General features: G+C 46.3%; 1 protein-coding gene across 1 annotated transcript in view; it reads left to right on the top strand.

The window, feature by feature from the left end:
* LOC112248798 (lipoxygenase homology domain-containing protein 1-like) overlaps positions 1-22,755 on the top strand; it is a 39,555-nt gene that overhangs the window by 13,414 nt on the left and 3,386 nt on the right. The window contains exons 19-39 of the mRNA XM_042320737.1: positions 70-266; positions 859-1,051; positions 1,347-1,507; positions 5,208-5,375; positions 5,452-5,593; positions 5,723-5,874; positions 6,858-6,991; positions 11,877-12,025; positions 12,197-12,301; positions 12,500-12,628; positions 12,752-12,916; positions 13,206-13,387; positions 15,092-15,208; positions 15,475-15,637; positions 15,738-15,892; positions 17,566-17,778; positions 17,934-18,054; positions 18,147-18,355; positions 18,572-18,757; positions 18,943-19,070; positions 20,253-20,370. Of these exons, the coding sequence (XP_042176671.1) occupies positions 70-266; positions 859-1,051; positions 1,347-1,507; positions 5,208-5,375; positions 5,452-5,593; positions 5,723-5,874; positions 6,858-6,991; positions 11,877-12,025; positions 12,197-12,301; positions 12,500-12,628; positions 12,752-12,916; positions 13,206-13,387; positions 15,092-15,208; positions 15,475-15,637; positions 15,738-15,892; positions 17,566-17,778; positions 17,934-18,054; positions 18,147-18,355; positions 18,572-18,757; positions 18,943-19,070; positions 20,253-20,370 (3,287 nt within the window). The remainder of the gene's footprint in view (positions 1-69; positions 267-858; positions 1,052-1,346; positions 1,508-5,207; positions 5,376-5,451; positions 5,594-5,722; positions 5,875-6,857; positions 6,992-11,876; positions 12,026-12,196; positions 12,302-12,499; positions 12,629-12,751; positions 12,917-13,205; positions 13,388-15,091; positions 15,209-15,474; positions 15,638-15,737; positions 15,893-17,565; positions 17,779-17,933; positions 18,055-18,146; positions 18,356-18,571; positions 18,758-18,942; positions 19,071-20,252; positions 20,371-22,755) is intronic.

Below are 22,755 nucleotides of genomic sequence, written 5' to 3'. Positions count from 1 at the left end.
TACGGCGGTTTCACCGCCACGTGAGTGAATAAACACACCTGAACTACAACTTGTAGTTCTGCCTTTCAGATGTTAGCTATCATGTGTCGGTGAAGACAGGCAGCGTCAGTGGAGGCAGCTCGAACTCCACCGTTTTTGCGAAGCTGTATGGGGAGAAGGGAGACACCAGTAAGATGATGCTGGTGGTCTCTGACAACAACCTGCGCAACTACTTTGAGGTGGGCCGGGTGGATGTGTTCACTGTGGAGACGTTTGACATTGGACAGGTACAGTAACAGTAGAATTCTTGGTTTTAGTGTTAGAGGCTACTAGAAGTGAACGGTATCCAGATATACTGCTTCTGTACCATACTGGGGTATACTGTATTAACGAATGTGCACACAAGGGGTGCTACCCCCCCTCCTCCTCCCAAAAACAAAAATGGAAGGAAACGGGGATCTTGATCCAGGAGGGGATTGAATAGCTCTGCTGTAACCAAGAAGCTTGATCTTGACATCTAGCCACTTAGCTAGCAAGTTAGCAAACCAAATGCATAGCTGTAACCCTGAGAAGAATATTATTTATTTCGATAACATTTATTTTTAAGGTGTTGAAAACCATACCCTCGATAAACGGTATGTCGCCCAAGCCTAGAGGCGATGCCTTTATTTCTGCCAAAGTGTAATCTCTCAAAAATGAAAGATGTATAAACACAAGCATTGTATACCTTATTCATACAAGGCTGAATCCTTAAGATACATGCACATAAGTCAGACTTTCATTAAAATCATGTATTGATGTTAACCTGAGATGCATACAAAATAGAATATTTGGTGAATATGAGTAGAAAAAGAAATGTTTTTTTTTTTTGTACACCAGATCAGCCGTCTGATGATTGGCCACAACAACGAGGGGATGAATGCTGGTTGGTTCCTGGACAGTGTCCAGATCATGGTGCCGGCCAGTGGGAGTCAGTACATGTTCCCCAGCCACCGCTGGCTCTGTAAGGACGAGGCAGACGGCAAGACTGAGGTGGTGATCTACCCTAGCGAGATCCTGGACATTAAACAATGTAAACACACCTATTACAATACACCCTCATACACACCCAATTAATTATAAACAGACACACACCTATAGATGTTTCCTGCTTTATGTTTTTACATACTGTACAGGGAATCCAATCAATCTCTCAGGCTATCCACACAGATATGGAAAATTGAATTGAATCCAAAGATTTTGATTGGGGCGCATAGAGGCCCAATATATATATATTTTTGCCTTTATGCGCCTCAATCCTTGGATATATATATATATATGTTGTGTTCTTCTGTAATATCATTATTTTGTTTAATCTTGTTTTGCAGTGATAAACTATGAGATAACAGTGGTGACAGGTGATGTGAACTTTGCTGGAACCAACGCTAACGTTTTCATCCAGATCTACGGTGGTAAGGGCAAGACAGAGGTCGTCAATCTGGCCAGCAGGTCCAACAACTATGAGAGAGCAACTACTGAGATATTCAAGGTCATTATTGTCATATTCCATGTCAATACTTTTTTTCTGAGAATCTATTTGAGACAAACTGACATTCAATAGCATACAATATCGTTATAGACACAGTAATATTAGAAACGGGTAAGTAAATGGTTTGAAAATATGAATAACACCAATGAAGTGTGTGTCTTCACCGGGGATAGTATTAAATATTATAGTCTGACAGGGATCAGGGTACACTCTTAGAAAAAAGAGTACGGTATTGTTCCCTGGGATACAAAAGGTAAAAATACATACATTGTACCTTCAGAGGTACACATATGATCTAGGGCTGGGATTTGCCAGGGACCTCACGATACAATATTATCATGATACAATATGTATTTGCGATTCAATACTGTGATTGTTATTGCGATTTCATGGTCCAAACATATTGCTCACCGTATGTCTGCTGCAGAGAGATAAGAGAAAGCCAAGAAAACGAGAAAACTAGTTTTAATCAGTCATGGAAATAAAAGCGCTGAAAACAAATTGGTTCTCTATTTAAAAAGATGGAGAACAAGCTATGTAGGAAAAATCTTGGAGTTTTGGTGCAGGTACAGCCAACCAGCGCAGAAATTATATTGTGATATTGTCAAAACGATCTGATATATCGTCAAACAATATCCTGATATGTAGCCGTTTAGATTTTTTTTTTTTTTTTTTTTCCCCCATTACTAGTATGATCTCACATGGTACTGTTCGGTACATTTTAGGGTACATGTGCCAAAAAAAATAGTATGGTACATTTGTGTATCCAAAAATGTGAATATAAAAGCTACAATCATCACACTCCCAAAGTACTGTGAAGGTACATTACTGTTTCCCAGGGTACAAACTTATTTTGTGTACCTTCACCTCTTGATGGTATTGATGTAACGCTCATCTGAAGAAGAGGGAGTGGACCAAAGCGCGGTACTAGTTCATGATGTTTATTAAAATCTGAACACTAGAACAAAATAACAGCAAAAACGACAACGACCAGTTCTGTCAGGTGCAGCAACACAAAACAGAAAACTACCCACAACACAGGTGGGAAAAGCTGCCCAAGTATGATTCTCAATCAGAGACAACGATAGACAGCTGCCTCTGATTGAGAACCACACCTGGCCGAACACAAAATAGAAAACATAGACTTGTGGAACATAGACTTGATCTGGGTGGGCCTCCTTTATGGCGGCGGCTCTGGTGTAGGACGTAGACCCCCTCCGCCTCTAGCTCCCCCCACTTTGGTGGCGCCTCTGGTGCAGGGACCCTCGCAACCAACCCCAGACTGGGCACCCTCGTTGCTGGGGGCCCCGAACTGGGCACCGTCGTTGCTGGAGGCTCCGGACTGGAGACCGTCGTTGCTGGAGGCTCTGTGCCATGACTCCTCGCTGGAGGCTCCGTGCCATGACTCCTCGCTGGAGGCTCCGTGCCATGACTCCTCGCTGGAGGCTTCGTGCCATGACTCCTCACTGGAGGCTTCGTGCCATGGATCATCACTGGAGGCTTCGTGCCATAGATCATCACTGGAGGCTTCGTGCCATGGATCATCACTGGAGGCTTCGTGCCGTGGATCATCACTGGAGAATTCTTGCCATGGATCATCACTGGAGGGAGGAGACGTATGGGCAGTCTGGTACGTGGAGCTACCACAGGGCTCACAAGGCTGGGGAGACTTACAAGAGGATTAGTTCTGGGCGCAGGCACAGGACTCACCAGGCTGGAGAGACATACAGGAGGCCCTGTCCTTGGCAGAGGCACCGGATACACTGGGCTGTGGAGGCGCACTGGAGGTCTCGAGCTAAGAGCCTGCACAACCCGTCCTGGCTGGATGGTGACTTTGGCCCGGCACGTGCAGGGAGCAGGCACAGGACGCACTGGGCTGTGCAGACGCACTGAAGACACAGTGCGCAGAGCCGGTGCAGGATATCCTGGGCTGTAGAGACGTACTGGAGGTCTGGAGAGCAGGGCTGGCACAATCCGTCCTGGCTGGATGCTCACCTGAGCCCGGCAGATGCGGGGAGCTGGGATGTAGCGCACCGGGCTAAGAACGCGTACTGGATACACCGTGCGCTCCACCGTATAACACGGTGCCTGACCAGGACGACGCTCCCTCCAGTAAGCACGGGAGTTGGCTCAGGTCTCCAACCTTTCTCAGCCAATCTTCCCGTGTGCCACCCAATTTTTTTGGGGGGGGAGTGGCCTCCCGGTCTTTAGTGCCAGCCTTGTCCCCGTGTAATCCTTGGCCCTTTTACTAGCTGCCTCCGCCTTCCTTGCTGCTTCGACCTGTTCCCCTGGCAGGCGATCTTTTCCAGCCAGGATTTCCTCCCATGTGTAGGATCCTTTGCCATCCAGGATGTCCTCCCATGTCCAGTCCTCCTTAACACGCTGCTTGGTCCTTTGGTGGTGGGTAGTTCTGTAACGCTCGTCTGAAGAAGAGGGAGTGGACCAAAGCGCAGCGTGGTACGTGTTCATGATGTTTATTAAAATCTGAACAAAATAACAAAGAGCAAAAACGACCAGTTCTGTCAGGTGTAGCAACACAAAACAGAAAACTAGGCGTCTCACAGTACGGACATTGCAATTTATTGCCCTGGCCACATCGGCAATCCTCATGCCTCCTTGCAGCATGCCTAAGGCACGTTCACGCAGATGAGCAGGGAACCTGGGCATCTTTCTTTTGGTGTTTTTCAGAGTCAGTAGAAAGGCCTCTTTGGTGTCCTAAGTTTTCATAACTGTGACCCTAATTGCCTACCGATCTGTTAGTGTGGTGTAGGACGACCCCCTCCGCCTTCCCCCACTTTGGTGGCGCCTCTGGTGTATGACTCACCCTTAATTGTTTATGGTTCATTGAGGCTCAAGCCATGACTCCTCGCTGGAAACAGTGTGACTTAGACCCGTGCCATGACTCCTCGCTGGAGGCTTAAGATCTGCTGAAGGCTTATGACTCCTCACTGGAGGCTTCGTGCCATGGATCATCACTGAAATTATCTTTGAAAGACAGGGTCCTGAAAAAGGAATGTTTATGTACATAATTATACCCCAGTTCATACTTCAGATACCTTACAGTTCCTTTTTCAGGACCCTGTCTTTCAAAGATAATTCATAAAAATCAAGATACCTTCACAGATCTTCATTGTAAAGGGTCTAAACACTGTTAACAATTAATGAACATGCACAAATCACTCTGAGAGCCACCATCTGACCACTGACGCAATGTTGTCGTTCACGCTAATTTTTCAAAATAAAAACCTGAAACTATGTCTAGTGACTGTAGACACATTAGGGAAGCCATAGAAAAAGGAATCTGGTTGATATCCCTTTCAATGGTCAATAGGGATGCATAGGAACGCAGAGGTTTCAAAATAAGAGTCACTTCCTGATTGGATTTTTCTCAGGCTTTCGCCTGAGTGTTTTCTATCCTAAGCTGTCAATTATATGCATATTCTAGCATCTGGTCCTGAGAAATAGCCCGTTTACTTTGGGAACGTTATTTTTCAAAAAATGAAAATAGTGCCCCCTAGCCTTAACAACTCTTAACCTTTTTTCTGAGAGTGTGCGGGATAAGCAAACCTGCAGTTACATGGCAAGGTTTTTTTGCTATAAAGGTCTAGCCATATTGGTGGAGGGTGGATACCGAGAAGTTACATTCTGAGAGGCCACAGTGTAACAAAGTCTGGCTTCTGTCCTGACAACTGTACTGTAGATAGAAGCCAGCAACGTAGGAAAGATCTTCAAGGTGCGTATCGGCCATGATGAGGCGGGGATCGGCTCCGGCTGGTTCCTAGAGAAGGTATACGTCAAACACCTAATCATGGGCATGGTGACCAAGGTGAAGAAAAAGGATGACAAGAAGAAGAAGAAGAAAAAGAAGGTAAATCAAATATTTTTTCAGTTTCCTGTACTTTGTAATATCAAACTTTCTCAATAACTCTCTATTCTATTCTCAGGAGGCGGAGGAGGAGACAGAGGAAGTGATGCAGGAGATAGTGCAGACATATGTGTTCCCCTGCTCCCGCTGGCTGAGCCGGGGGGAGGAGGACGGGGAGCTGGTGGTGGAACTGCTTCCTGAGGATACAGACCAGCTGGAAGGTACTGGAGAGGGGAGAGGAGAGAAAAGGATCCATTTTTTGTTGTTTTGCAGCAAGTAGACAAATAATACAGTCACAACTTATGGATCAAACTAAGTCTGACTTACCTATCCTATGTATTGTCTGACAGAGAACACCTATGAAGTGTGCGTCTTCACCGGGGACATGCTGGGGGCTGGGACTGACGCCAATGTCTACATCAATATTTATGGGGAGAACGGGGACACAGGGGAGCGCCTCCTCAGGAAGTCAGGCAACCTCAATAAATTTGAGTCAGGGCAGGTGAGAGAGGAGTCACACTACATGGGCAGAAAATTAACACTTACAGGAAACCAATTGGTCTTACAGGAAAACAATGGGTCTTACAGGAAAACAATGTGTCCATTGATGTTAAGCGGTGCTTTACTTAGCAAACACTGGTCTACAAAGTATATACTGTAGCTGGTATGGGGAGACCGGACTTTGGCCCAGTTCTGCATGATTCCAGGTATTCTTGTAGCTTGGGTACCTGACTTTGTGTCCATTCTGCAATGCTACAATGTTGCTTTAATAAACTGTCACCCAGGCAAGTGCTCTTGTACATGGAATGCCCACAATGCCCTCATTAGCTTTACATATCCCTTGGGAAATCAATAATCAGACCCTCATTCAGCAACATGAGCTTCCATGCAGACTGTTGCTCTGAGTGTTTCTCTAGGATTACATTAGGTCCATTAGGCCATCTGTGACTAAGAGGAGCTGGAAGTAGTCGCCAAAGTCACTGAACCTGTCACCCTGTCTGTCGCTACATTGACAAACCTGATAGCGTGCATCCTCTTATTCAAAGTAGCGTAGGTATATGTTTACTAATCACTAAATGTGAACCAGTGAATTATTGAGCTTAAGTTTTGGCTCTTTGGAGCAAGGAGAACTACACGTCCACAAACAATGTTTTATTTATTGCATCAGCCTAGAGAGGGACCTCTTGTCATGAATCAGTGACACACTTTTATAAGACCTTATTTACCAAATGAGTAGATAGTGTGCTATGTGGGAAATATGAGACCGTTTTGAGACTCTTTCTATGGAAGATGACAGACTTTTATTCAAGACTGCTGTTTTGGCACCTCTAATCATCTGGTGTATACATGTTACAAACCCCTTCTTACTAAAACAGTACAAGGCCAGCTGAAGAACCCTTTATGGTTCTAGGTAGCAAAAAAAATCAGTTGCAAGAGTAAAGAATCCCCAAAAGTCTCTCTGTCAATGTTGCTGTTGTCATACAGGAGGATGTGTTCACCATAACAGCCATTGAGCTGGGCCCCCTGCGGAAGCTACGCATTCGTCAGGACAACGCAGCGTCTTACTCCTCTTGGTACCTGGATCGCGTGGAGATAGTGGACACCAAGGATGACACCACGTAAGTCACTTTTGGGTCCATCCTAATAGTCTGAGGAGAGGAGGATACTTTAAACTATTGAGATTCACCCAGACAGGAGTCACTTCCTCTCGTTCATTCCATATTGTAGCTACATTCACAAATGATCTTATCACTATCCTAGATATGACAGAATACTCACTCTCATGGTTGAACATAAAGTGTATCTGTGTGCAACAACAAAGTGTGTGACTGAATATGGTTCTCTTCCAAATAATAGTTTGGTGTCTCACCATGGGAATTTGCTCGATAGCTAATTCAATACAGAAGAATCCAATCACACAACGTCTGTCACAGACAGGTCAAGTGGACAATGAGCCCCTCCCTCATAAGTGGCCACGCGCCCGCCCTCTGGTCATTCTCACTCTCTTACTTGCGAAGATCACTATGCTCTCTATGCTCTCCTGAGCGCCACTTGATCCCTGTCTTCCTGCTTAATGTTTTCAGGTGAGCCGTAAAGGTAAACGCTACTGAATGTAGGACGTCAGCTCTAGTCTTTGTGTTGAGTAATGACCTGAAGGAAAGTTTTTGCTTCGTGTAAAATTAGTCTCTGGTTGTAGCTAGTGTCACACGGCTAGCTACTGAAGCTAGCTCACGCCGCAAGTCAAGCTAACCACCATTAGCTCTTTCTACCTGCCCAGACGGCATTGGGGCGCCAGAGGAGAGGCGGTCCCCGGCAGGAACCCTGACACACCCTTCCCTGGCCTCGGCTGCTTCGCCCGGTCTCAAAGGGCAAAGTGGGAGGAGGGTGTGGAGTCCCCTTGGGTGTTGTCCACAATGCCCAAGGGGTACCGACTCCAATTCCGGTGCCGACTCCCGTCTTTCAGGGGCCTTTGTGTCACCACGGTGGCCTACCCCCTGAAGAAAACCCTGCGGCTGGAGATCTCCTCACTCCTAGACAAGGGTGCCATCCGCATGATCGAGACATCTGAACGGCTAGGTGGGCTCTACTCCAATTATTTTGCGGTCCCAAAAAGAGACGAAGGGTTGCAAGCGATTCTGGACATCCGCAACCTCGATGGGTACTTGAAGGTACTGAGGTTCTACATGCTGTCCCCAGCCCACGTGTTGCAGGCCGTGTCCAGGGACCGGTGGTTTGTGACGCTGCACCTGAGGGTTGCGTACTTCCATGTTCCTGTTCACCCAGCTCATTGGGAGTACCTCCGATTCACTTTCAAAGGATAAGAATTCATGGTTCTTCCCTTCGGCCTCTCCTTGGCACCCCGTACTTTCACAAAATGCATGGACGCTGTCCTGGCACCTCTCACGTCCCGAAGATTTGATGATCCTCAATTACCTGGACGATTGGCTGATTTGTGCTCCGACCAGGACCCAGGTCCTGTCAGACAGAGACATGCTCCTGACCCACATCAACCACTTTCGGCAGGGGCGGGGGGTATCCGCCCTGACCTGACAACGCCTGTTGGGTTTTCTCCATCTCCGGCCTCTTCAACGGTGGTTCAACTCCCACCGGCTGCACCCGAATGCGCCACCGTCACCGCCAGCTATGGGTGACCGCACAGTGCCTCAGGGCATTGTTGAGTTGGCTCTGTCGCTCCTTTCTCTCAGGTGGGGTGGAGATGTAGAGGATGTGCCGCCGGGAGCTGGTCAGCACACACGTCTCCCAGATTGGCTGGAGGGGTGTGACCAAGGGCAGGTCGGCCAGCGGCTGTTGGCTACCCCCTTGGAGCGGCAGATGATGTGCCTGCTGCTCCAAGGGGGTAGCCAACAGCCGCTGGCCGACCTGCCCTTGGTCACACCCCCCCAGCCAGTCTGGGAGACGTGTGTGCTGAGATCGGTGAGATCGGACAACACCACAGTGGTGGCTTACATCAACCATCAGGGTGGACTTATGGCACGGGAGCTTCTTCTCTGGGCTCAGGGACATCTAGTGTCTCGCACGTACCTGGCATCCTGAATGTGTCAGCAGATATGCTCTTGAGGGAGGGCCCGCCACCTTGGGGCTGGGGCCTACATCCCCAGGTGGTGCAGCACCTGTGGGACAAGATCGGGAGGGCGCAGGAGGACCTGTTTGCCTCCCTGGACAATGCACACTCCATGTTGGAGCCACCAGGGCCTCTGAGTTTGGATGTTCTGGCTCACGATTGGCCAGGGCTGGAGCTTTAGGCATTCCCCCTTTTCCCCTGATCCAGGCTGTGCTGGACAGGACCAGGATGGCTGAGCATTGTTTGCTGCTGGTGGCTCCATACTTGCCCAGACAACCCTGGTTTAGCCTTCTTCTGTCCCTGTTGTCTGTGACACCTTGGCAACTGTCCCTGAGACCCGACTTGCTGTTTCAGTACGGGGGAACTCTGTGGCATCCGAGACCGCACCGCCTCAGTCTGTGGTCTGGCCGCTGAACGGCACCAATGGTCCATGTTAGGACTACAGGAGGGCGTAATGAACACCATGCCGAGGGTACAGGCTACAACCGCGGCATAGCAGTTGCGCTGGCGGTTGTTCTGCTCTTGGTGCACTGGTATTGAGGTTGTGCCCGAGTCGTGCAGGGTGCAGTATGTCCTCCAATACCTGCTGTCTCGCTTGGATGAGGGCTTGGCAGCCTCTACACTGAAGGGTATTTGGCCGCTATACCTGCCTGCCATGTGGGATGGATGGACAGGCTTATTGGGGTGCCATCCCTTGACCTCCAGGTTTATGAAGGGGGTTCGCTCCCTGAAACACCTCTCTATGAAGGTGGCTTTCTTGGTAGCGATTACTTCCATGAAGAAGGTGGGAGGAGTATATCTCTCCACCCAACCCTTCATTCTTTCCAAAGGTTCTGTCAGACAGGCATGTGAACATCCCTTTTATCCTGTCTGCTTACGACCCCCCGGCAGTGGCGAGGGAGTCTGGGCCTTCCTCCGGCATGCTGTGCCCTGTGCGGGCATTGGCTGCCTATGCGGAGCGGACACGGTCAGTGAGAACAACAGACCAGCTCTTTGTCTACTATGGTGAGCGAGCGCTGTGGGCTGGGCTATCAAAGCAGAGGCTCTCTCACTGGATTGTGGACACAATTACGACAACATACTGCTTGGCTGGCAGGCCAGTGCTGGGATCTGTTGTGGCACATTCAACACGAGGTGTGGCTGGGTCCTGGGCTCTACTGAAAGGAGTGCCCCTCACTGACTTCTGTGCTGTGGCCAGCTGGGCTTCCTCTTGCACCTTTGCTATGTACTTTCAGGTAAATATGGCACCGCCCTCAGCGGTTGGCTCAGCGGTACTGGGCGTCGCCTCCCCTTCTGGGAACTGTGCCGGGATCCCCTTTCCACATTGACGGCCCCTGCGTCTCGGTCCCGTGCTGGGTGGCCAGGTCCCTCTACGACCGATTAAGTCTGGTACAGATATAACAATATATCGGAGTCATCCAATATAGTGAAACATAACAAAGGTTACGTATGTAACCATGGTTATGTGAGCTATATGGATCACTCAAATCCTCTACGGTGCTGAGGCGCCTCAAAAATGATGTTGAGAACGTGTGTCGCGGCCATGGGGTCTATATATAGGGGCGGACCTCAGCCGTGACACAGGTCTTCATTGGAGAAAATCTGTAAATCCTCACCTTGGATGTATCCCTCCGCTGCGGAATGATACCAATATATTGGAGTGATCCATATAGCTCACATAACCGTGGTTACATACGTAACCTTTGTCTCTTCCCATCAAAACAGTCCCTTTTAGCGTCGCTGCCCCATAGGCACAGGCACTACAATATTGAGCTTGGCCACTTCCTGCCTGTAGACGTCGATACGCCTGTTTTTCTTATCTGGCAAAGATGCTCTGCTCAGGGCGTTGGAGAGCCTTGAGCCTAGGGCTTCCTCGTCCCCTTCTTCCTTGTCGGGGAAGAGACGGCTAAATGCTGTAGCCATCTTTCATCTAAAACGAGCTGCTAGGTCATCAAACAGCAGCTGAAGGTCTGCGGGGAAACCATCCATTACCTCTGCCCATAAGTGATGGAATTGGGGTTGTGGGGCCGCCTCCTCGCTGTGAGGGGTCTCATGGAGGGCCTGCTCTGTGTAGTCTCCATTTGAGGCCGGTTCTCGGCCACTCCCTACAATGCACGCAGGACTCAGGTTCATCCCCAAGCAGTCGATACGCGAGTGTGTATCCTTGGCTACTATCATGTCCCCACATGGACACAGGTGTGTGGGTGCTGGGGCAGGAGCCCTGCTCGGTTCACCCTGTGAAGCAGTTGCGGGTTCCTTGCCACGAGAAGAACACAAAGGTTGTGTACTCGGGCAAATCATAAGCTAGCTAGCGTACGCCTCGTGGTTAATAGCCTAGCTAGTTAGCACAATGTTAGCCAAAGAAAAGTGTTGTGCAGCATAGTCCTTTGGCGAACAAAGAGCCTATCTTGACCATCCAGCTGTGAAGCGGGGTCGGTCAGGCCGGTCTAGTCAAGGCTAAGAGTAAACGTAGGTTGAACTTAACCAGAGAAAAAGCTGACAATTATACTGTCTGAGCAGATAGGAAGAGCTAGTGGTGGTTAGCTAGCCGGGTTAGCTAAGCCTTGCGGCGTGCTTTAAACAAGTCTCAGTAGCTAGCCATGTGATGCTAGCTACAACCGAGCAGATTCAAACAGTTAAACAGCAAGACAGGGATCAAGTCGTGCTGAGGAGAGCTTAGAGAGTGTAGTGATCTTCACAAGGAAGAAAGAGAGAATGACCAGAGGGCGGGCGCGTGGCCACTTATAATCAGAGAGGGGCTCCCCTCAATGGCCAATCAACCTCTGTCTGTGAGAGATGTTGTGTGATTGGATTCTTCCATAGGGAATTCGCTATCAAGCGAATTCCCATAAGAGACACCTCACTCTATTATCATAGAACTGGAGTTACGCAAGTAATGTTAAGTATCTGTCTTGACACAGGTACTACTTCCCATGTAACCGTTGGCTGGCGGTGGATGAGGATGATGGACAGATCGCCAGGGAGCTGGTGCCCGTGGATGAGGCCTTCATGAAGAGGGACGATGATGAGGAGGGGACAGGTGCAGCTACCCTGGGGCTTGAGCAGAAAGGTAAGAGCCTCGACCAGTGTGGGTGTTTTTGCTGTTGACAACTCCTCAGTGGTTAACATGAAAGTTGTTTTGATGATTCATATTATTAGTGTCTATAATAACTTTAATAACAGTATTATGAACAGTCAATAACAGATTGCGCTCTTGTTATGTTTGCTTGTTTTCTTACAGCTATGTCTACAACTCTAGCCCTGAAAATAAAGACAGGAGAGAAGAAACATGCTGGAACGGATGCCAATGTTTTTGCTATCATTTATGGAGAAAAAGATGATACAGGTGCTATGAAATACAGCACAAGCTCCATTATAGTGGCATTATAATGTGGGCCAGTGTTATTATTATTATTTTTAATCTTCACTTTTTGGGGGAAGGGGGTGGGGGGGTTATAGCTTATTTAAATTCATATTTCAAAATGTAAACATGTTTGTGAACTACTAATATTCCTATCCCTAAACTCATGACTGCCTATTCCAGGGATAATCAACCTGAAGGCGTGTAAGACCCATAAGAACAAGTTTGAGCAGGGCATGGTGGATGAATTCACTGTGGAGGCTGTGGACCTGGGAGAGCTGGAAAAGCTACGCATCGGTCATGACAACTCAGGTGAGATCACGGGTTCATCCTTCCACTCATATCCACCAATTAACAAAGTTGAAAAGAATACAAACATCCCCATTCTATGAAACCCCTGACCTCATGATCACTGTGTCTGTGTCTGGTGCCAAGGTGGCTCTCCTGGTTGGTTTCTGGACTGGGTGGAGATCGACGCCCCCTCTCAGGGCCAGAGACTCCGTTTCCCATGTGGCCGTTGGCTAGATAATGGAGAGGATGATGGGGCCATAGTGAGAGACCTGTACCCCAACGAGCTCCAGACTGAACTCTACATGCCATGTAAGTCATGCTCTTTAACATTTAAACAGGTATGGAGTATGATACTATGTTTTTACAACACTTTCCAAGGATCCTTACAATGTACTCTGCTGTCAAGAACTGTTTGCTTGGGTGTGCAGCCTGTTGTTCCAGTGCCAAGCACTAACTAACCTACAGTATTCAACTAATCTACTGTTCACCAGGAGGAGATGAATAAGCCCTATGCTCTGTAGCTGTGACACTTTAGGACTGGGGTCGGTGACTACTGATCTGTCATAGTGACATCAAACCATCTCATTTCGCTTTTCAGTTGTCCCCTATGAGATCAAGATGTACACAAGTGATGTGTTTGGTGCTGGGACAGATGCAGATGTGTTTATAGTTCTTTATGGCTGGAAGGGCCTCTGCACCCAGCAGAAACACCTGTGCGTCAACAAGCGAGAGAGAAGGTTGTTCTTCGAGAGAGGAGCTGAGGATATGTTTATCGTGGAGGTGTGTATGACTGTTCCTGTCTTAAACCATACAAATTATATACTTTTACATTTGAGAAGATAAGTGTTTACATACAGTATATGCCAAGACTACAGAATGAAATGTAAAAGTGGATGGCATTTAATCTAATGTGCTGTATGATATCCAGTACCAGTCAAAAGTTTGGATACACCTACTCATTCAAGGGTTTTTCTTTATTTTTACTATTTTCTACATTGTAGAATAATAGTGAAGACATCAGAACTATGAAATAACACATATGGAATCATGTAGTAACCAAATAAGTGTTAAACAAATCAAAATATATTTTAGATTTTAGATTCTTCAAAGTAGCCACCCTTTTCTGTGATGACAGCTTTGCGCGCGCTTGGCATTCTCTCAACCAGCTTCACCTGGAATGCTTTTTCAACAGTCTTGAAGGAGCTGAGCACTTGTTGGCTGCTTTTCCTTCACTCTGCAGTCCAACTCATTCCAAACCATCTCAATTGGGTTGAGGTCGGGTGATTGTGAAGGCCAGGTCATCTGATGCAGCACTCCATCACTTTCCTTATTGGTCAAATAGCCCTTACACAGCCTGGAGGTGTGTTGGGTCATTGTCCTGTTGAAAAACAAATGATAGTCCCATTGATCGCAAACCAGATGTGATGGCGTATTACTGCAGAATGCTGTGGTAGCCATGCTGGTTAAGTGTACCTTCAATTCTAAATAAATCACAGACAGTGTCATCAGCAAAGCACCCCTACATCATCACACATCCTTCTCCATGCTTCACGGTGGGAACCATACATGCGGAGATCATCCGTTCACATCCGTTCACTGCCTCTCACAAAGACACTACGGTTGGAACCAAAAATCTCACATTTGGACTCATCAGCCCAAAGGACATATTTCCACCAGGTCTAACATACATTGCTCGTGTTTCTTGGCCCAAGAAAGTATCTTATTGTTATTGGTGTCCTTTAGTAGTGGTATCTTTGCAGCAGTTCAACTATGAAGGCCAGATTCACTTAGTTTTCTCTGAACAGTTGATGTTGAGATGTCTGTTACTTGAACTCTGTGAATTATTTATTTGGGATGCAATTTCTGAGGCTGGTAACTCTAATGAACTTATCCTCTGCAGCAGAGGTAACTCTGGCTCTTCCAGTGGCGGTCCTCGTGAGAGCCAGTTAGCGCTTGATGTTTTTTTGCGGCTGGACTTGAAGAAACTTTCTTCAAGAAAAGTTCTTGAAATTTTCCACATTGACTGGTCTTAAAGTCTTAAAGTAATGATGGACTGTTGTTTCTCTTTGCTTATTTGAGCTGTGTCTTGGTCTTTTACCAGATAGGGCTATCTTCTGTATACCACCCCTACCTTGTCAAAACAACACTGATTGGCTCAAACACATTAAGAAGGAAATAAATTCCACATGAACTTTTAATAAGGCACACCTGTTAATTGAAATGCATTCCAGGTGACTACCTCATGAAGCTGGTTGAGAGAATGCCAATCGTGTACAAAGTTGTTGTCAAGGCAAAGAGTGGCTACTTTGATATGAAATATCTTATGATTTGTTTAACACTATTTTGGTTACTACATTATTCCATATGTGTTATTTCATAGTTTTGATGTCTTCACTATTATTCTACAATGTTGAAAATAGTGAAAATAAAGAAAAACCCTTGAATGAGTAGGTGTGTCCAAACTTTTGACTGGTACGCCTGTAGTTGGAGGATGTGGGTGATGTCATTGAGAAGATCCGTATTGGCCACGACAACAGCGGCACCAACCCTGGCTGGCACCTTGACAGAGTGGAGATCAGACGCCTACTCAGGAAGGGAAAGGTACTGAAGAACTGCGTCTCATTCCTTCTCCCCTGTCCTCATTCACTCATGAATGGGCTATGTCTTATTTAAAAAACGTTGTCCCCTTCACCCTGTTCACTCTCTCTGCTTCTCATCTCTGAGATGACAGAAGAGTGAGGTTTGAGCAATAGCATCACCTACAGTAATCTTTACCCCATTGTGTTCATCTATTCAGTCGAATCAGATAATCAAAGTATAATTCATTAAACTAATCAAAAACCCTTCCAACATGGCTGCTCCCTCAGGGTTCGGAGACGACCATCTTACCGTGTGAGCGCTGGTTGGCCAAGTCAGAGGACGATGGGGAGACGGTGAGAGAGCTCGTTCCCTCTGATATTATCACAGAGAAACTGCTGAAGGAAGGAAAACTGAAACACACAGAGATGGAGGTGGAGGATGCCCTTGAAAGTAGGTCCCTAGCTTCCTATACATGGTCATATAAGAGATATCCTCCCTCCTGTTCTGTTACATTGAATTGACATTAATGAGTGCCTTTAATGTTCTCCAGCTCACACCTATAAGGTGTCTGTGAGAACGGGTGACATGTACGGAGGAGGGACCGACGCCAAAGTGTTTCTCACCATCTACGGAGACCTGGGAGACACGGGGGAACGCAAACTCAGCAAGTCTGAGAGCAACAGCAACAAGTTTGAAAGAGGGGCGGTATGTGTGTTATTATTTGGTAACACTTTACATTAAGTTGCAAAGATACCATATATACTGAACAAAAATATGAACGCAACATGTAAAGTGTTGGACCCATGTTTCATGAGAAATAAAAGATCCCAGAAGTTTTCCAAATGCACAAAAAGCTTATTTATCTCAAATGTTGTGCACAAATTTGTTTACATCCCTGTTAGTGAGCATTTCTCCTTGGCCAAGATAATCCATCCACCTGACAGGTGGGGCGGCAGGGTAGGTTAGAGTGTTGGACTAGTAACCGGAAGGTTGCAAGTTCAAACCCCCGAGCTGACAAGGTCCAAATCTGTCGTTCTGCCCCTGAATAGGCAGTTAACCGACTGTTCCTAGGCCGTCATTGAAAATAAGAATTTGTTCTTAACTGACTTGCCTAGTTAAATAAAGGTTAAATAAATAAAAATAAAATAAATAAATATCAAGGAGCTGATTAAACAGCATGATCATTACACAGGTGCACCTTGTGCTGGGGACAATAAAAGGCCACTCAGAAATGTGCAGTTTTGTCACGCAACAGATGTGTCAAGTTTTGGGGGAGTGTGCAATTGGCATGGTGACTGCAGGAACGTCCACCAGAGCTGTTGCCAGATAATTTAATGTTAATTTCTCTACCATAAGCCGCCTCCAATGTCGTTTTAGAGAATTTGGCAGTACGTCCAACTGGCCTCACAACCGCAGACCACGTGTAACCACGTCAGTCAGCCCAGGACCTCCACATCCGGCTTCTTCACCTGCATTATCGTCTGAGACCAGTCACCCGGACAGCTGATGAAACTGGGGGTTTGCACAACCAAAGAATTTCTGCACAAACTGTCAGAAACCGTCTCAGGGAAGCTCATCTCTGCGCTTGTTGGGCTCACCATAGGCTTGACCTGACTGCAGTTCAGCATCATAACCGATTTCAGTGGGCAAATGGTCACCTTTGATGGCCACTGGCACGCTAGAGAAGTATGCTCTTCACGGATGAATCCCGGTTTCAACTGTACCAGGTAGATGTCAAACAGCATGTACAGAATTCCTGGAAGCTGAAAATGTCCCAGTTCTTTCATGGCCTGCATACTCACCAGATATTTCGCACGTTGAGCATGTTTGGGATGCTCTGGATCGACGTGTACGACAGTGTGTTCCAGTTCCCAACAATATCCAGCAACTTCGCTCAGCCATTCAAGAGGAGGGGGACAACATTCCGAAGCCCACTATCAACAGCCTGATCAACTCTATGCGAAGGAGATGCATAAAGCAAATGATGGTCTCACCAGATACTGACTGGTTTCCTGATCCACGCCCCTACCTTTTTGTGAAGATATCTGTAACCAACAAATGCATATCTTTATTTCCAGTCATTTGAAATCCATAGATTAGGGCGTAATTCATGTATTTAAATTGATTGATTTCATTATGTCGACTGTAACTCAGTAAAATCTTAGAAATTGTTGCATGTTCCGTTTATATTTTTGTTCAGTGTAGTTTACCATGTAGTTCCATGGGATACTAACACTGTCTATTAGGGGTAACTAATAAATGTAATGGAGGACTGGTCCCTGATTCCCTCAAGCCTCTCTCAGTCCATCGTAGTCACTAAGATCAGACCGGTTAATTTGACTTCACTGCATGGGGTCCTTTCTTCTTCTCTCTCCCAGGTGGATAAGTTCTCCATCGAGGCGGTGGATCTTGGCCAGGTGTTTAAGATCCGTATTCGCCACGACAACTCCGAATTTATGGGGACAGACTGGTACCTGGACCAGGTAGAGGTGATGGACATGGAAACAGAGGAGGTATATATGTTCCTGTGTGAGCGTTGGCTTTCCAAGAAGAAGGAGGACAAACGCATCGAGAGAACCTTCTACATCAAGGTAACAGTAATAGGGTTTATATTACAGATTTTTTTACAGGCGGAATGTAAAGCCCCCCAAAAGCAATATCCAGAGCTTCTGGCATTGTTCTAGTCTCATCAGAACTGTTGGCATCATTGTGATGTTCTTTAGTGGATTGTTTTGGCACTTCCCAGGATTATGAGGGTGAGAGGAACGTTGATCCAAACAAGAAGAGCACCCAGGCCAAGACAGGGCTGGACAGGAATGCAAACAAGAAGAAGAAGAAGAAAAAGGCGGTCGTAGAGGAAGGTCCAGGTAAGCGAGCACATTGTTTGCAACGTTGCTTCATTAAACTCTGGGAGCATGTAAACACTGTGTGGGTGTTCTCCTTCCTTCCTGCTGGCCAGTCATCCCCTACCACTTCACTGTGTCTACTGCTATGGACCCTGATGCCAGCACCACAGCCAGGGTTTATGTCATCGTTATGGGACCCAATGACATTGAGACGGAGCGTCTGTGGCTGGACCTGCCTGAGGGGAAGAAGAGCTTCGCCGCAGGGACCATGGAGAACTTCCAGTGTTACGGAACTGACGTGGGAGAGATCAAGAGGGTGGAGGTAAGGATGAGGACGCTACTCACTAGGCTTGTCATGCTAGAATGGAAGCTGTTCATTACCCATTTAGGGTTAGGATTAAGCTAAGAATAAGGCTGATATTTGGATATTTGATTTTAATAGGTTACCAGCTTTTGTGGTTGCCTCTACCTCTCTCTCTTCCTCGCTTCCTATATTTATCTCTTTCTCTCCCTCTTGCTCTTTCTCTCCCCCCTCCAGCTGGGTCATAATGGGGCAACCCCAGAGAGCTGCTGGTTGGTGGACGAGCTGTCGGTTGCTGTGCCGACCAAAGGCATCAAGTACATCTTCCAGTGTAAGTGCTGGTTAGCCAAGGACAGAGGAGACGGTCTCACCGGCAGACTGTTCAACGTACTAGATGCCAACAGTATCAATATCGTCCGGAAGGTAAGTTTGTTGGGACAATAACACACTGAATACCACTTTGTGACAGAGAGGTGTTTTCAATGTGATTGGATGTTTATATACATACCTGTGCTTGGGATGCTCCTTCGTGGCGAGGGCTTCCTTGAAAGAGATTCTGCTATCTCAATGGCGCTTAAATACAGGACACATGTATGTTTCCCCTCCAGATCATCTATGTGGCCACGGTCATCACAGGCGACACCCAGGATGCAGGGACGGACACCAACATCTTCCTGTCTGTGTTTGGAGCCAATGGGAGCACAGAGGAGATGCTGCTGCCCAAGAATGAGGACAGGTGACATCACACTGTCATTCAATAGAGTGACTCTAATGTTGACTGGGTTGACTTGTATTGGGCTGTACCAACATTAGGGGGCCAACATCGGGGGATGTCCATGTGATGATATTATGGGGTACCCTACCCTAGCCTGTTAAACTCTGAACAGTTGCTTTGGGCCATGTACTGGGCCGGCAAGTTTTTTCACCGGCTCACATAAAGGCCATAAATAATACGCTATGGTCATATTCATGGAGTATGCAATGCACCAAAAGTACAAACATTTAGTATGCATGGAAAGGGTACACCCTGGTAGTCATTGTAAAGCAATGCATATGCTTCTCCATCCACATTTCCTTGTATGCATCCTCCACATGCGCCGTTGATCTAGCTCATCGTTTACAATAGGAAACGTGAATGGGAAAATACGTTTTAAGGTTCCTCACCTGTCTTACTTCAACAACACAAACTTGAAAGCCTTAATTGCTAAGGTCATTTTAAGATGTCAGGCTTGAAAATCCGTTCAGCCATTTTAGCACAGTGACTCACTACCCAAACTAGACGCAACTGGTTTCAGGTGGCCAAGAGACGTCATGTGATCTCCTACTGCGATCTAGTGGACGAATTTGGAATCAGACAGGGGGTGTATTTACAGCAAAGATGGATAGAGACTTCAGCTCTCTCACATGTATATCATTCCTATAAGACGATAAATGAAGGCATGGCACGTTGCACAAGCCCTGCACTTTTAAAATGGCTGTGTTCCTATGGGAGTTTGCGCATGTTTCGAGGCCAAAAGAACTGACAAATGTATATTCTTTATATAAAAAAAACACTTCTGGAACAGTAATTGGTGACATGTTTTATTTCAAACCTAGACTTTCAAATCTCTTATTCTCCAACATGGGGACAATTGGGGGCCCTGTACAAAAAAACTGTACATTTCAGTAATTCTTTTGTCGCATTGTTTCTGACACTTTTATAAGAATCCCACAGTCCTTACCTTTCTAACAGTATGTGTTTGTAGGACTTATAGTTTTGAAACTGAAATGTACTTTGTGAGGGTAGTATACAGTATTATGCGTCATTTAGAAAATGCCACCAGAGGGGTTCAGAGTTTAAGAGGCTATTTTTTTCCTGGCCACGATTATTCGAACCATTGGAGCCCTTGTACTTATCTAGCCATGTCTTCCTCCACAGGTTTGAGAGAGGTCAAGAGGACACGTTTAACCTGGAGATAGATGACATCGCTCCTCTGAAGAAGATCAGGGTTCGCATCGACGGCTCTGGGAGTCGCCCTGACTGGTTCCTCGACAGGGTTGGCACTCAAACTTACCGTGCTCATAGGGGCCGATTCAGACTTCTTTTCTATACGTGCCTTTCCTACTCACTTCTCAGTATTTCCTATTAACACCTTATTCAGTCTTGTATCGCACTCTGCAGCTGTGGCTACCTTGTGCGCTCTGAATAAATGACATTAAACTGCTGAAAACGCTCCCACTTGCTGGTCAACAGAATTTCTCGTGGAGTTTTCATCTAATAGGGTTTTCAGTACATTTATCGTAAGCCATCCCTTTAAATACGGTGTACCTTTTAGTTTGAATTTTGTCAACAGACTAGAATATATTAAGAGAACGGGTTCAGAATATTAGGGATCAATGAAAGAAAGCCATCTAAATATATGCTTATTCATCTCCGTTTCAGCACCAATTGATAGATTAAAAAAAATACTCTGATCTTGTTGATCATTTAGGTTTAGGAAAGTATTTATGAATCATAAAAAAAATTGGTTTGTAGAGCCTTTAAGCACAAAAGAAAGAAAACGGTGGTTTGTGGCACATTCAGTTCTTCAACCCATGATAATGTTGGAAGTTTAGTGTACATAGAATTATAATAGGGGAAATAGTGTAAAATAGTAGGCTAGACCATCATCTATTGCCTGCACTAACCATTAATGCGCCAATGGGTTGGGCTCAAACTGTTACGGCTTGGTCTGCGCTCCACTCCATAACGATTTAATTAGCCTACATGTAATCCTCAGCAAATGAAGGTAAACGAAACAATGTCATTAAATGGAATGATAATGTTGGCTAAAGCCTACCAACTGAAGGGGGACCAACAGTAAATGGGTTGTTGAATATGTGTGGTTATTAGGCCTACTGACAGTGGATCATATTTAACATGATAGAAATAGGAAACAGATCGACACTGACAGTGGATCATATTTAACATGATAGAAATAGGAAACAGAGAAAGTCGGGGTAGCCTATAATTAAGACATTTGAGAGTGCCCATCCCTGCAAGTTAAAAGGCTGTACAATTTAAATTCTGCATAATGACACAACATTTCATAAACTTTACTGTGGGAAAGTTGATATGTTGCAATGCTTCAGTTTGCTGCCATATGACTGGTTGCACATTTGTCTCCTCCAGCGATTATACGGTCAAATCAATCAATCAAATATATTTATAAAGCCCTTTTTACATCAGCAGATGTCACAAAGTGATTATACAGAAACCCAGCCTAAAACCCCAAACAGAAAGCAATGCAGATGTAGAAGCACGGTGGCAAGGAAAAACTCCCTGGAAAGGTTGGAATCTAGGAAGAAACCTAGAGAGGAACCATGCTCTGAGGGGTGGCCAGTCCTCTTCTATCTGTGCGGGTAGAGATTATACGAGTACATGGCCATTAAGGCCAGATCGTTCTTCAAGATGTCCAAATGTTCATAGATGACCAGCATGGTCAAATAATAATCACAGTGGTTGTAGAGGGTGCAACAAATAGATGTAAAACAAGTGTAATTTATATTTACAATTCCCTTATCCAAACAGATTACTCATTTACCTGGCTCTTATTAAGTTGTAATGCAGAATGGTTCGATTCCTTTTTTATTAACCCTTTTCTCTCCCCGATTTCATGGTGTCCAATTGGTAGTTACAGTCTTGTCCCATCGCTGCAACTCCTGTACAGACACGGGAGACGATTAAGAGCCGTGCATCCTCCGAAAAACGACCCAGCTTGCCGCACTGCTTCTTGACACAATGCCCGCTTAACCCGGAAGCCAGCCGCACCAATATGTCAGAGAAAACACCACACACCTGGCAACCGTGTCGCCCCGCCACAGAAGTCCCGGCCAGCCAAACCCTCCCCTAACTCGGACGATGCTGGGCCAATTGTACGCCGCCCCATGGGTCTCCCATCGCGGCCAGCTTGACTCGAACCAGGATTTCTAGTGGCATAGCTAGCACTGTGATGCGGTGCCTTAGACCACTGCGCCACTCAGGAGGCCCTCTGAATGGTTGGATTTCTATTTGGAAAAACAAAGTAGAATGCCTTTTCCACTTGGAATAGGCAGGTTCGTTAGTCCTTGTTCATGGTTTCCTCACTCGTAAAGGTGGTGGAATTATTAGGGAAATTAAGACAAGGTCAGAAGGCATATCCGTAGACCAGCGTTTCCCAAACTCGGTCCTGGGGGCCCCAAGGTGTGCACGTTTTGTTTTTTGTCCTAGTACTACACAGCTGATTGAAATAATCAAAGCTTGATGATTAGTTTATTATTTGAATCAGCTGTGTAGAGCTAGGGCAAAAACCTAAACTTGTACCCCTTGGGATCCCGAGGACCGGGTTTGGGAAACGCTGCCAGAGACATACTTCTACCACACCTTCATTTATTTGATCTCCACCCCAGATGAGTAGCGGGTG

This window comes from Oncorhynchus tshawytscha, linkage group LG04 (genome assembly GCF_018296145.1).
Source record: "Oncorhynchus tshawytscha isolate Ot180627B linkage group LG04, Otsh_v2.0, whole genome shotgun sequence".
In the NCBI taxonomy this organism is placed as follows: domain Eukaryota; kingdom Metazoa; phylum Chordata; class Actinopteri; order Salmoniformes; family Salmonidae; genus Oncorhynchus; species Oncorhynchus tshawytscha.
Note: the sequence above shows the minus strand (reverse complement) of the source record. Positions and strands in the feature narration are given on the sequence as shown.